We start from the raw sequence: 14,123 nt of genomic DNA on the forward strand, positions 1-14,123 counted from the left end.
CCTTCACCGATACTGATAATCTCTCCTGCTTAAAAGTTTTTTATTTTGTCAATGACAAGACTAGATATTTTCTGAAGCTAATACCTCAACAAAACACATTTTCCTATCCCCTTGTTTTGTGCCCGCTGAAAACCGAAAGAAAGCCTACTTCATAAAAAAAATACATTTTACTGAACAGTTTAGTGATTTCTACTATTTCAATTAAAGCGTTAAGCCCAGCTTGAGCTTGATATGGTCTCCGTTGACTTGTGTGCAACCCGCTCAGTATGTCCGTCATTCTCGGAAGGCGTACTGCGCATTTATAACAAGACTGTTAGTGAATTTGCACGACTCATCTTGGAAGCCTTTAGTGACAAGTTCCAGCCGCGATCCATAGGTTCTACTACCCTGACGTATGTGTCGACTAACCCATGTTTCGATATCATTCGAAATCGTCTCCACTTGCTTCAGAACTGGCGTTGATGAGTGAGATCGTCGTAAGTTTTCACGCTAACAATATTTTTGCCCATAATGAACACTCAAAAATTTTGCATCATAATAAAACCAGAAGTCTGCTTAACTATTAGTATTCTTTTGGATGAAACCGAATTTTCCGAACCCGTTATTTAGCTTACCAAGTTTATTAACAACTGTTAATCAGAACCGTACCAACACACACATTCATTAAACACCCCGTACCAAAACTACTGCTCACTGTGAATATCCGGAACCTTACCGAAAGTAAACGCTGCTCAATGTCGAAATATGGAGCTTTTCGGACAGCATTAGTATAGGGGGTTATATAACTAATGTCTGATAAAATATATTAAGAGGATTATTGTTGAAATTTAACAGTGTGGCTGTAGAAAAGTACAGAAAAATACAGTGTAGAGACAAAGTTTCAGCCCTCTTACGGATGGAAATTTGGTTATTATCTCAGTATTATGTGCCTCTTGACGAGTTTATCGGAATATCCTCTATTTATACGATGCAGTCAGCGGGAATCTCATCTCGGGTCAGCATCTCATTCCCTCTTGCAACCGAGAGATTCCGAGCCCAGTGAGACTGCCAGCCCGAGAAAGTATCAATTAGATACTGGTTAAGATTCTATCTCGGCGTCATCAACTTTTATGACCTCGGAACACAAGTGACGGGGATGGGAGAAGAGCTTCCTTTTTCCCGAAACCCCTTTTCTAATTTCCCGTCTGCGTAAATCCCACTATTTCCCACTCTGCAAGTACAATAAACGATCCATTATATCAAATGGAACTGGAGGCAAAGGGAATAATAAGACTTCGCATTGCGACTGTTCCGCATAGAAAAAAAGCTGGTGTGGCACAGTCTCATCTCACGAAACTCCCTCTTTTAATGATGCTCCTAGTCACTCGGAGCCAACACTAAAATCTCCATGTGAATGGAGAATTCCTCTTCTAAACATTCGGATCATTTCCGCACGTCTGATTATGATGTCATCATGATTGCTTGGAAGGATTGTTTCAACCGGAGCCTTTGACCAGTCCCAAATTTGTTTGCCAAACAAATTTTTTACCATTATGAAAACTGTTTTGAGGACGCTTAGAGACAAGGTCATTGCTTAATTACTTCGCAAACAATCGTTATTCTTCATGGAATCTAACACGCATTAACGTGTTAGGAATTTGTTTAAGCAAAGGTAGGTTATTTTTCAGAAAAATGAGTTTATTTTTCAGAAAAATGAGTTTATTTTTCAGAAAAATGAGTTTATTTTTCAGAAAAAGTAGTTTCTTTTGAGTAAAAGTAGTTTCTTTTGCGAACAATTGAAGGTTCTTCTGAGAAAAAAAGGTAGGTACTTTTTAAGCAAACGTACGTTATTATCGAGCTAGAAGTTTACGCTTGCTTACACGTGTTTTTCAAAAAACTTACTCGACGATTTCTTGGTCACACACTGAGGAAATCAAAGGTAACTCGAGATATATCATAGCCACCATAAAAACTGTCAATTAAATTCAAAGGTCATATTCACCGGATAAATAGCCCAATTTGAAACGGAAGGATAATTTGTAAAACATCGTTACAGTATGGCCACGATGCCTATTTTTTAGTGCAACTCGCTATACGTTCATTCTAATTTTTTCTTTGTTCTGAACATTGTGTGTTCTGTTTCTGTCTCTGAAAGACATCTCGCGAACTATCTTTTGAAGAATTATTTGACAGTTTTGCACGTTTCAAACACGGTTTTTTCAGTATACAATATGAGGATTGAAGTAAATGACCTATACTGTAATGGATGATGATGTCTTGGTGACGGAAATCGAAGAAAACCAAAAATTGACCTCGCTAAACTTAGTTGTGGTTCTTAGCACATTCATATAATTACAATTAAAAAACTAAGATCGAGATTTTTAAGGCTAAATGTTCTTTAGTCTCCCGAAAAAAAATATGGGATAGGAAGGGAAGTTGTTTTCTTTATTATCCATCATACCGACCAAACATCGCACCACTCCTGACGTTTACTTATTCTACTAATTTCGAAATTCTTAATATAGACAGCATTTCGCTGGTTTAGTGCTGCCGAAAGCCACACAGATGGTTCTTTGTTTTGTCTTTTAACCAGCTGAATTATACAAGAACAGAATTTTAGAATCACCTGAGGTTGTTAGTTTGTAGTCGTACTGTGGTTGTTGGTCGTACTTCGAAGCTCCGAAGCAAATTTTTTTTCGTTTTTCCGTCGCTCAAAAACTCACGAAAAATCGCTCAGGATTTTTCAGACGACGTAATGTGAGATATAGTGGTAGACACATACAGTTCTGTTCCAATGAAAAATAAATATCGAGGGAAGTCAATCTCCGGCAGGAAACAAAGTGATATCCATACCTACGGGGACGACATAAAAGCAATTCCTTGGTGGTATTTACTTGTAGTTTTCACTTTGGAGGAGAAAGAATGAAATATATATCCATACATATATTATTTTCTGAAAGAAATACTGGAGGGGGGGGGGATATGTGTATCTCTATCTCCCTAGGAATGTAGACATGATTCACTTTGCATGTACAAATACACTCACTTCCTTTCTCTCCCTTCGGAGAAAATTCTCGATCTATGGGAAACCCTAAGAGAATTTGCATAATTTTCAGAGAAGTGACTCTTCCATTTTTTTGTCAATATTGTCGGCGATATACAGAAGATACTGGTTCGCTATGTATATACATATCTGATATTTCAGTCAAACTAAAGTTGTTTTTTTCCCCGTCGTTCATGTCGGAGATATGCCAGAATGGTATCGAGAATGTTTATAGCTTTATGTAGTACTTGTGTGTGTAAATATAGAGCACCGCGTTATATTCATTGGGTAATGAAGTTTTATAATTTACTTCGTGTTCATATTGATTACACATAGTTCATAGAATCTTAAATCATGTCTATTCGATTTTATTGAAGATCAGAAGTTTAAGCGAGATTCTCAGAAAACTGGGAACGAAAACACCTAAATGTCACGTTATACAGAGTCATACCAATAAGAAAGATGGAACGAACAACACATGCAATTATTATTTTTATATTTTTAGGTATCAATAGAACAGAAGACGAATATTTTCTCGTGATGGATTCTGATTCTAAAAATTTCTTTTAAAGAAAGCGATAAAAATAGAAGCAAAAGCGGTAAAAGAAGTGCCGTTGTGTCCGAGAATGTGGCTTTTTTCATTGACGTGACAAGCCAGGAGGCTCATTCCAACAACATCATTGTCTATAGGAATCAGCCGAAACCACCAAGTCACAAAGTTATGTACGAGGTGGCGTTAAAACTGTTCTTGTTATAACCGAGCTTGACTTTTTTTTTCTCTTTTTTTCTAACAGACATAGAATTGAGTTATATTATACCCCTTAGGTGATTCGAGAAGTGTATGTTATACTCGAGATCTTGGAATTAACTTATTGAAATTATTGAAAATACCCACAGTGTACGCCATATCCGGAGTATGATACTCGACTGCATTTATATTGATTAGCATCAATTTTAGCATTTCAATATTTTTCGTTGAAGTCACTCAATTTCCATTCAGGCGTATGCGTGATATGGTACGTTTTGAATCATTGTGATGCTTTTAAACATACCTTTGAGTCCCTTGCTGTTGGTTGGCAAATCCCTGCTCCAAGGTGGATCGCCGTGTGCCGTAAAATCCCGGAGTTTAAGGTAGCTTATGCTGAGCCGAATGATAGAAGCCTTGTCGAGCTGGCTCGTTATGGCCGCCGGTAAAGGCAGCAGCTTGGCCAGTTCGTAGAACTCGTAGTTCTCTTTACCTCGTCTCGAACGTGCCGCGTCTCTCGATTTCTCCTTTCGCATTTCCAATATGCTACACAAACAAACAAAAAATTCACTATGGATTATTATTATTCAAATTAAATGAAAAATATCCTTATATAAATCATACACAGTTTTAATTTTCATTCCTGACTCTCAAAGTGCTTTTAATCCACTTCAGTCTTGAAGTTTCTTCGACCTTCACTCGTATTTCGGGGTGCCGTAGATGAGACTTTAACAGCCCATACCCCCTCCATCATCATTCTGCCAATTAAATGCAGTAGGGTATAAGAGAATAGGGATGATGACAATTTAAAAGTCATCTCACATTATCTTTAAGGTGGCGAAAAATTTAGAAATGTGGCTGGAAGTACATCTTTACCCCGGGAATTAACAGCCACCTCCACAGGAACTAATGGATACCATACATTGATGATAACTGATGCTAACTAATTATATGTGATAATATGATGGCATGAATAAATGATAATGAAGCCACCGTACGATGAGAAAGATGCTGGAGATGTTAATAGTGATGTAAGTAATGCTATATGAATATGATAATGTAAATAAAAATAATAATAGTTAATAATACTCAACTTGTGAGGATAGAAAATATAATATGTGCAAGTCTTGAAGTATTTACAATGACATATGCAGCGTATCAATTCTGATAGCACCACAAGGACAATATTAGTCATTTAATACAAGTACATGCCGGAGACCTGAACATTGGGTCTGGACATCTCGAGAAAATTTTTAGGCTTTCTAAGTCAAAAGTATCAGTGCTATTATAATTGGAGATTTTACGAAGATTTTTCATAATGGGGGTTGTGTAAAGAATCACAGAAGTTTCTTGAAATCCTTTTGGCATAATCCATGATTGTTTCAATCTTGGTATCTCTGCGTATATGCCTATTTCTGATGAACCGAGGGATCTTTTAATCGGAGATATAGGATTTGGAAACGTTCAAGAGCAGTAATATTAAGATTTTCTTGCATACATCCAAGACGGAGCAGCGTAAATTAATGTAGGACGAACGCAGGTGTCGAGGAGATATGATCGAAGTGTTCAAAATTTTCAATGGGATGGATAGGATGGACCATGAACTTTTAGTACACCGCCAATCGACTGCTTTTACAAGGGGACACCAGTATCGATTGGTGAGGGACAATGCAAGGTTATGGTGTCGCAGGGAATTTTTCTCTAATAGGGTTGTTAATAAAGGGAATAGCTTACCCCCGGAGGTAGTAAATTGTAACACAATTGACACGTTCAAAAAGAAATACGATAAGCATGTTGGGGTAAATCGAGAAGCGATCCATACTTAGAATAAGACAACCATAAGTATTCTTATGGGCATTGTATAATATTTTATCACGTGTATATATTGTCTATAATTTTTATTAATTGCATTTTTAATTGGGTTGCTGTATTTTTTAAATATATGACATCCATATTTTTATGAGCATCTTTTTCTCAGCCACCTCGTTGGGCATTTTGCCTGTTGTGGCGTTGTATTTGTATTTGATCAATATAGACAAAATGAGTGCGTTGTTGATAGAAAGAGGGCTTCGTCCACGTACGACTTCAGTCTTGAAGTTCCTTGGAATGATCTTGGAAATGATTGAAGTTTTCGAACCCAGTTTCTAATGAGTTTAGTTGAAAAATTTTAATAATTTTCGAATTGGGACCAAATTAAAAAAAGAAGCTACAGAAAAGAAGAAAATGTTAAAAATTTATAAACAATTTTTTTTTTTTTGTCACTATCAGTAAGTTTTTTTTGTTACAGTTATAATAGTCCAGCAGGTAAGCCAAAACTAGGATTTCTGATATTCTTATCGGAAGTTTCTCATTTTCGGATTCGAGATTTATACGTTCTTACTAAAGTATAAGTTAATTAAATATAATAATTAGTCAATCAAATTTATATATTGAAATAAAGGGAAAACAAGATTGATTCTTTCATATTTATAATTCATAAGACACGCGTAAGTAAACCTTAGATATATATAATAAAGTGAGAAATATATTTTTGCATCTCCCTTGCCTAGAAAATTTCAAGAATATAGCAGCACCCCTGTATCTCGAGGCACTTCGATGTCCTCATAAATATAAGTGACACTTCGGCTGGAAATCCCGGTCCTATTACTAAGTTTAATGTGATTTTATCCTTGTACCATTGCGTGGCACGTCCTGAAGGCTCTTCACAACATCCTAGGTTTTCAACTTGATGGGTACGAGACTGTTCCACAGAATTCAAACAAATATGGATGTTCCACACGTATTTATTATATAAATTAACGAAACATTTCATAGCTATCGACACCGTGAAATCTCTGATAACCTCTCGCGGGACATTGGAGAAGTCCATGGAGTTCAAGTTGGAAACTTCAGGTTACGTAAGCATTGTTTTGCAATCATTCACGAAAATTATACAGATTTCTCTCTTAAACTACGGTTTCAAGTAAAAATTATTTCAAACTAGTGTATAAATTTTACTACTAAATTACTCTCATTTTATACTTACAAATAGAATGAAAAACCGCAGTCCGCTCAAATATTTTAACCAGTTCACAAAGAAATTTAACCATATTATATCAAGATATGATACAGAACATGAAATTAATCCTCTATTTTTGGTGTATATTCGGAAATATACATGGTAAAAAGTCCAATTACATCTTTTCTCAATTTTATCGATACGTTAGAAAGTGTAACTCTCTTTTAGTGTCATTTCGGTACAAAATACGGCGAAATGCGTGCAATACGCTTTTTTATCTAGAAAGAGCTGATTTCCTTGTCGTTGTCATTTTTTGAGAAATGCTGAAAGTTTAATTGTTCAGAGATTTATAAAACCGCAACAAATATTGAGAAAGTAGGAAATAAAATTCAAGGGTAGCAACTATTAAACTTTGCTAAGCAAGATTTGTCAGTTTATAGATATCATATAACATATTTTTTATGACGACGACATATTTGTGTCGAAAAGGAAGGAACTTCATTTTCAAAAATTGGTCACTATGACAAATTAAAACATCCACGTTGATCAATTAAATTATCGTGTTGATATATTGATTGTTGTTGAGTGTTAATTGTTTTATTATTTAAATTGAAAATATGCTGACAGCACCAATTTACGTCTATTATTGTAGAAAAAACTGCCGCTGTGGTGGTCGAGTGGTTATAGTGACGGACTCGCGATGCGAGGATCCGGGTTCGAACCCTACAGTGGTTGTCGGCTGAAGTGGGTTTTCTGTGGTTCACAACTTCAAGGCGCAAATGCGAGCCGCTCTCCCCGTTAAAAAGTCGCCACAGAGAGCAACAGTCCTACAACGATAAATCATTCAATCATAACACTTCTCTCGTAGTTAGAAAAACTGGTGGCAGATGGCAGCACTACACATAACAAGCATTACAGAGAAACAAAAAACTTCACGTCAGGTTTCACAACACGTACACGCATGGTCTGATCTAATAGTTTCCAGTACGTGTGCTAATTTTTATCTCTCTACGTACACTATCCCGTGTACATCCAAATTCACCTGACTTTTGAATCACCCTGTATATCAGGGCGATACGGACCTCTAAAATTACAGAAAAATCTTCTCAATTTCGTTTCAAAATGATAACCCAACGAAATCCCGAGAATTTTTATAAAATAAAAGCGAAAAAAAAAGTTCTATGCACACAACAGTGAACTTTTCTTACTCTTTCTTGAACTAGAATCTACTAAAGTGAATCCACTGACCATAAAAACGAAGGCAGAGGAGTCCACTCACGGGCAAACGTCATATACAACCAAAAAATTGTGTAATTATTTTGTAATTATTTTTATACGTTTAAATAAAACCCCCATATAGACCATATTTTTTTCTTTCTCATACAGAACACATCCAAACGCACATTCAGTGTCTTCCAGTAAATACATATTTTTAGGCAGTTTACAAACCAGTCGTAATCCTGCGATCAGCCTGTGGTGGGGGGGGGGGGAACCAGGCATAAGAACGCAATAGAAATGAATTATCTTTTGGGTTAGATAATACATTTGAACGACCGACGTTAGTTGACCCAAAATTGCAAAAGAACCACGGCTATACGCGTTTCGGAACTATATGAAGTTCCTTCATCAGTAGCAGAAATAAAGAAAAAAAGTATAGTAAAATACTGGAAATATAGGGATTCGACTCTTTTGTGTACAACAGCGAGTATAATGAATATTTCACTATATTTTTCACTATTTCTGCTACTGATGAAGGAACTTCATACAGTTCCGAAACGCGTATAGCCGTGGTTCTTTTGCAATTTTGGGTCAACTAACGTCGGTCGTTCAATTGTATTATAAGATCAAAAATTGGATTCCGGTCTGATCTACTAGTTTCTAATATGTGTGCTAATTTTTATCTCTCTACGTACACTATCCCGTGTTCATCCAAATGCCACCTGACTTTTGAATCACCCTGTATGTCAGGGCGATAAGGACCTCTAAAATTACAGAAAAATCTTTGAGTTCGTTTCAAAATAGTAATCCAGCGAAATCCCAAGCTTTTTTATAAAATAAAAGCGAAAATAAAGTTCTTTCACACACACGCACACAGCAGTGAATTTTTCTTACTCTTTCATGAACTAGAATCTACTAAAGTGAATCCACTGACCATAAAAACAAAGGCAGAGGAGTCCACTCACGGGCAAACGTCATATACAACCGAAACACAAAAAAAAAACTAGAAAGAAAAGTACTTTTTTTTCGTTTCTTTTCCATCTCTCAAGTTTTTCATTAGTTTTTCATTTCGTTTTCCGTCCGCAAGTTGCGATTGTCTAAAGATCCGATATTTCCTTTGGGACTAACCCAGACATTTTCCTCTCGCTCTCCTCTGTTTTTTATACGACCAAAATCCCCTATGGTACGGTTTACTTGTGTTCTTCGCGGTTAGGGTTTCAACCTTGTGCCTTTTATTTATTTTTTTCCCACTTTTTTCCCACTTCTCCCTTTTTCCTGCTTTTTTTTTTCCTCTCTCTCTCTTCTCCGGACCTTATCGAGGGATTACTGGCTATATTTTTACCGGACCAAGACAACAATGCCGACCATATGATTCGATGCACTTTTCTGCGGTTGGTTTAACACACTTCATTCTCTCGGTTGGTACTGAGATTCAACCACTTTTCCAGCCTTGTCCGGTTTTTTTTCCCCCACTTTTCCCCTCTGTCCGTCCACGAATCATCCAATATAGTTTCACTCTCACTCTCTGACCCTCTTGCGCAAGTTCCATCTCTCTATATAGATATGTGTCCTTTTTTTTCCCTTGGATAAAGTGGTCAAGCGTATGGGATTCTTTTTTCTCTTGTTATTTATGATTTCCTATATATGGAAAGCGTAAATAAAGCTTTTCTAACTCGGTTTTCCCCTCCCACACGAGTGTGATATCCGACATAAAAATAGGAGAATCGGGTGGGTTTGATCCGGCTGACCCTCGTCCCATTTATTTTCCTTTTATCCCTTGATATCATCGGCTATTATTCTCCATATTGCAGCGTAGTAGATAGGTCACGGGTGTTTCCAGGTATGCCCAAAACATTCCAAGATATCACACGGAAGGTGGATTGATTCATTTTTCAATACAAGATTTGTTTAAAGTTATAGATTGGATTTTTATGAAAACAATAAATAAAAGTGATTTACAGGGGGTATGCCATAAATTTTGCAAATAGTTTGAAATTGATAAAAATTGAAGGAATTTAAAAATTTCAATGCTGTTTTTGAAACGTTATCTTCACGAATATGGGATTTATTTTGCTGCAGAAAAAAAATATTTAGTTCAAAATTTTGGTGATGGAGGGCGCTAAAAGGAAGAAAATCAAGAATGATTGGAACCGAACATTTCTTCAATCTCTTCTTTGTTCGAAACGGTCGTAAAGCTTTTCCCAGTGATTCGTGGTTGAGGGTGAACAACTTCACCAATAATGCTTTATCAACCGATGTCAACATCGCAATGGAAACCTTATGTAGCGTAAGTAACCGGAAAATCAAACTCTTGAGAGCTGGGCCGAATTTTTCATGGTCTGGTCAGAAAAAAATCACAAATGAACAGTTAATCGTACACAATGCATTTTATAGCGCTCGGCTTTGCATATTTCTAGTGATTCACTTTCGTGCAGTGCGCTCTATCGACAAAAATTTGAACTTTTTTTTTTGTACCAAAAACAAAACAAAAAATCGTCTTCGTTAGGATGAACTTTTAAAAAACCGCATTCAAACTTTCCAGTTTTTTCAATTTTTAATTTTTGTTTTTAAACTATTTACGAATTTATGGGATGCTCTGTATATATCATTGGAAATCGGACCGGTCACATCCATTCGTTGTATCAGACCACGATACACAAATCCCAAGTTATATAAGTAGCATGCTATACACGTTTCATTGTTATCCAGTTTTCATTGTTTTGACGAACTTCAGCTATGTTATTTTCATTAAAATCAGCCACCATTAGTGTCTAGTCAAGGGCGATGGACATTGAGCAACTCGAATGGCTTCGTGACCGGTCACGAGGTATTTAAATAATTTGTTAATTATTCACTTGCCATAGCGAAAATGATTCAAAATTTTCAATTGATGACATAATGGAAATTTATAGTGATGATAAGAAATAGTGGCGTCACAACGAGGGCCTGGCCAAGGTTCCCAAAAATAATCATGCCATAGCTTGTCAAGGTAGTCCTTATATAAAGATCACAATATTCCCACTGAAATGACCAGCTGTTTATAGGAATTTGACTCATATATAATTCAAAATTGTGGGTTCGTCACAATTTGGAATTCACATTGAAACCTCGATATAACGATATTCTGTGGACCAAGAAAAGTTATCGTTGTAGAGGGATTATCGTTATATCGAGAGGCAACATTATCATCACGTGCTATCAAATTCATGATGCTGTTGGCATCTTTTCTAAATCGTTGTTGCTATTACTAAAAAAAATGCTCTTTTGGGTATCTATTCACCGCAATAAGTTTTAGTTGATAAGTTTCTAAACAAAACCCAGTTAGATCGTAGGCGGTCAGTTTGTCGCACTCAACTTGTCGCGCTCAAGTCGTCGCGACTCAATTTGTCGCGGTACAAATTCGTCGCAGTTCCTGCGAAGAGGTTTCTCCCAATACATATTATTGTATCACACAAAAAATAGCGATACCGAAAACCCCTCATCAACACTTTCGGTGATCAGGTGGTCCCAAATACCGATATTATTAGACAACGACGGAAGAACTAAAATATATGACGAGTTTGAGAGTGAATATATTTGGCACTCAGTAAAATATGAAAAATATCGTTGCGACGACATCAAAATCTCCTACAAAATATTGTTATAGAGAAGTCTATTGTAGTAAAGAATATCTTGTATCGAGAGTATCGTTGAACAAGGTTTCGCTGTATTCATATTTTCATTAATAAATGTCATTAAGGTATGGAATTCAAGTTTGATATTATGATTGGCTTAACGAAACACGGGGTGAGCATGTATGGTTCAAGTACTGTCGGCTCATTTATAACAATAAAAGCTCTTGAAATGAAGCTATACTTAAAAAGAATGGAACATGGAACTTCAGAGATTTGATTAAAAAAAAATCATTACATGTGCAATTTAAGTCTGGAACGGAATTTAAATTTTGTCAATAATAAAATCATTCAGATCTATTACTTCGCTTTGAATGTGAATCATGATTAGAGAGCATTATTATTATTTTTTGCGTAAAAAAAAACCAATATATTTTGTGTATTATGTTATGTTTGTTTTGTAACAACATACCAGTTCTCCCACCCATTGTGCTGGACATCTAGGTTCCCCATCATTTGCAAACATTCCAATTGCCTAGAGGGCGAAAAAAAAGAAAACAAAAAAATCAGATGTCTCAGCCGCCTGACCATAATCTTTCTCAGTTAATAATTAGTTAATTATAAAGGAATTTATGTGTTATCAATAGGGAAATAAATACCCTTTTCAAATACTGTATAAATATTGGCTGTCTTTTTTTTCCAAATTTATGTTAAATGTATTTTTCTCGTCTTAATGTTGCTGAAAATGCATGGCCTGGACTAGCCATTTGACGTCAGTATCGAAGCCTTCACTTAACGGGTGAAATTAAGAATGAATTTATGGAAATGAAATTATAAGTGCACATATATATATAACCTGGTGCAAGAAGATGGTGATATCTAATGGTCTTCTTAGGGCCGTATTCACCGACATGGTTTAAACCTGTAGTTACAATTTTTGGATAAGAGATCAACATAGATTGGTTAAAACCCTGAATTTAACCAATCCGTGTCGATCTCTTATCAAAAAATTGTGACTATAGCTTAAACCATGTCGGTGAATACCGCCCTATGGATGGTTGTTATTTCAAAACTCGAGGCATTGCTTGAGCTAAGCTAAGTAATGAGGAGCGCCTTTGAGCTGTGTTTCCTTGTAAGGTCCCTTGCTGGTCACTCTGTACTTCCTCCGAAATTCCCCAAGGACAAGGTCAAAAAATTGTGACTATAGCTTAAACCATGTCGGTGAATACCGCCCTATGGATGGTTGTTATTTCAAAACTCGAGGCATTGCTTGAGCTAAGCTAAGTAATGAGGAGCGCCTTTGAGCTGTGTTTCCTTGTAAGGTCCCTTGCTGGTCACTCTGTACTTCCTCCGAAATTCCCCAAGGACAAGGTCAAAAATTCTTATCGGATGAAAATCAGGTTGGACTCATATTTTTATATTTTCTGGTGTCATTGACATATAGACCTGGTTGAACGCGAATTTTCGTGCTGCTAGAAACTTTGCACTAGATTTTCAGTATCATGATTCATATCATGGGTGCATGCGGAAACGTTGTGTTTTTGTCTTATAGGCCATCTTCTGCTTAGGAACACAGGATTACTTTTTTGTAGGTTATAAAAAAAAAAAAACACCGAAGAGCTAATCGAAAAATTCGTATGAAGACCTAATTACTTTTTCCAGGTCCATATAAAAATAGAATAACTTCTTTTAGAGGCCCTATAAAAACGAAATTACTTTTCGAAAACCGTATAGAAAAGTGAATAAATTCTCCAGCGACAATGTGAACTCGGAATATGCCTTTCGAGGGTTGTATGAAAGTTGAAAATGAAGGCTGAGAGCCATCTCAAATAGTGTTTCCACAACACTTTTGGTGTTGCGAGCCTTGTAGCGAAAGTCAGTTCCCAATAACACATAACATAACCCATAAAAGCTAAAAATGTATATTTTTTTGTAATTTAGTATCATGAAACTTGAATTAGCACACTACAATTTAACAGCACCAAATATGTCATTTATACAATGCAAGGAAATGGAAATAATCCCACAGGTAGGAAATGAAATGATTACAGGTTGAAAAATACTGATATATAAAATGGGAATTACTTTTCCAGAAATGTATGAAAGATGAATTTTCGAGTGCTGAATGGAATTATAAACACCGAATAAAATTACGCTAAATATACGGTCTCTAGAAATGTCCCGTTTCCTTCTCTCTCATCGGCTTTTATCTTTACTATTTTTGCTTTAAGAGATAGGCGAACTAACATTTCTTCTTCGTCAATTCCAAGAAAAGGAATGTACCGATACGATGAGCATCTCAATTTTTAGAAAGACAGCGGTACAATCGGCATTTTATCTAAAATTAGGCTTATAAAAGATAAATTTGAAATGAATTTAAGAAGTAACACGATAAAGCAACCATAATCTTTCTATGGGCAGTGTATAATGTACTATCATATAATTATTAGTTTTTTTCGTGATATATCCTCTTATATTGGGTTGCTGTATTTTAGTTACATTTGACATCAGCATTTTCTATTTGGCTTC

General features: G+C 36.0%; 1 protein-coding gene across 4 annotated transcripts in view; it reads right to left on the bottom strand.

Moving 5' to 3' along the window:
* The window catches only part of LOC149088524 (protein trachealess-like), a 294,081-nt gene that overhangs the window by 67,746 nt on the left and 212,212 nt on the right, over positions 1-14,123 (bottom strand). For 2 of the 4 annotated variants that reach the window (XM_089248056.1, XM_089248057.1), the window contains exons 2-3: positions 12,067-12,129; positions 4,075-4,313 (exon numbers count right to left, since the gene is read on the bottom strand). In XM_089248056.1, the coding sequence (XP_089104182.1) occupies positions 4,075-4,313; positions 12,067-12,129 (302 nt within the window). The remainder of the gene's footprint in view (positions 1-4,074; positions 4,314-12,066; positions 12,130-14,123) is intronic. The other 2 variants (XM_089248058.1, XM_089248055.1) reach the window with 1 other exon arrangement.

The sequence above is a fragment of the Pholcus phalangioides genome, unplaced genomic scaffold, assembly GCF_987345545.1.
Source record: "Pholcus phalangioides strain wild (caught in Gottingen) unplaced genomic scaffold, Ppha-v1.0 ptg000003l_1, whole genome shotgun sequence".
In the NCBI taxonomy this organism is placed as follows: Eukaryota; Metazoa; Arthropoda; class Arachnida; order Araneae; family Pholcidae; genus Pholcus; species Pholcus phalangioides.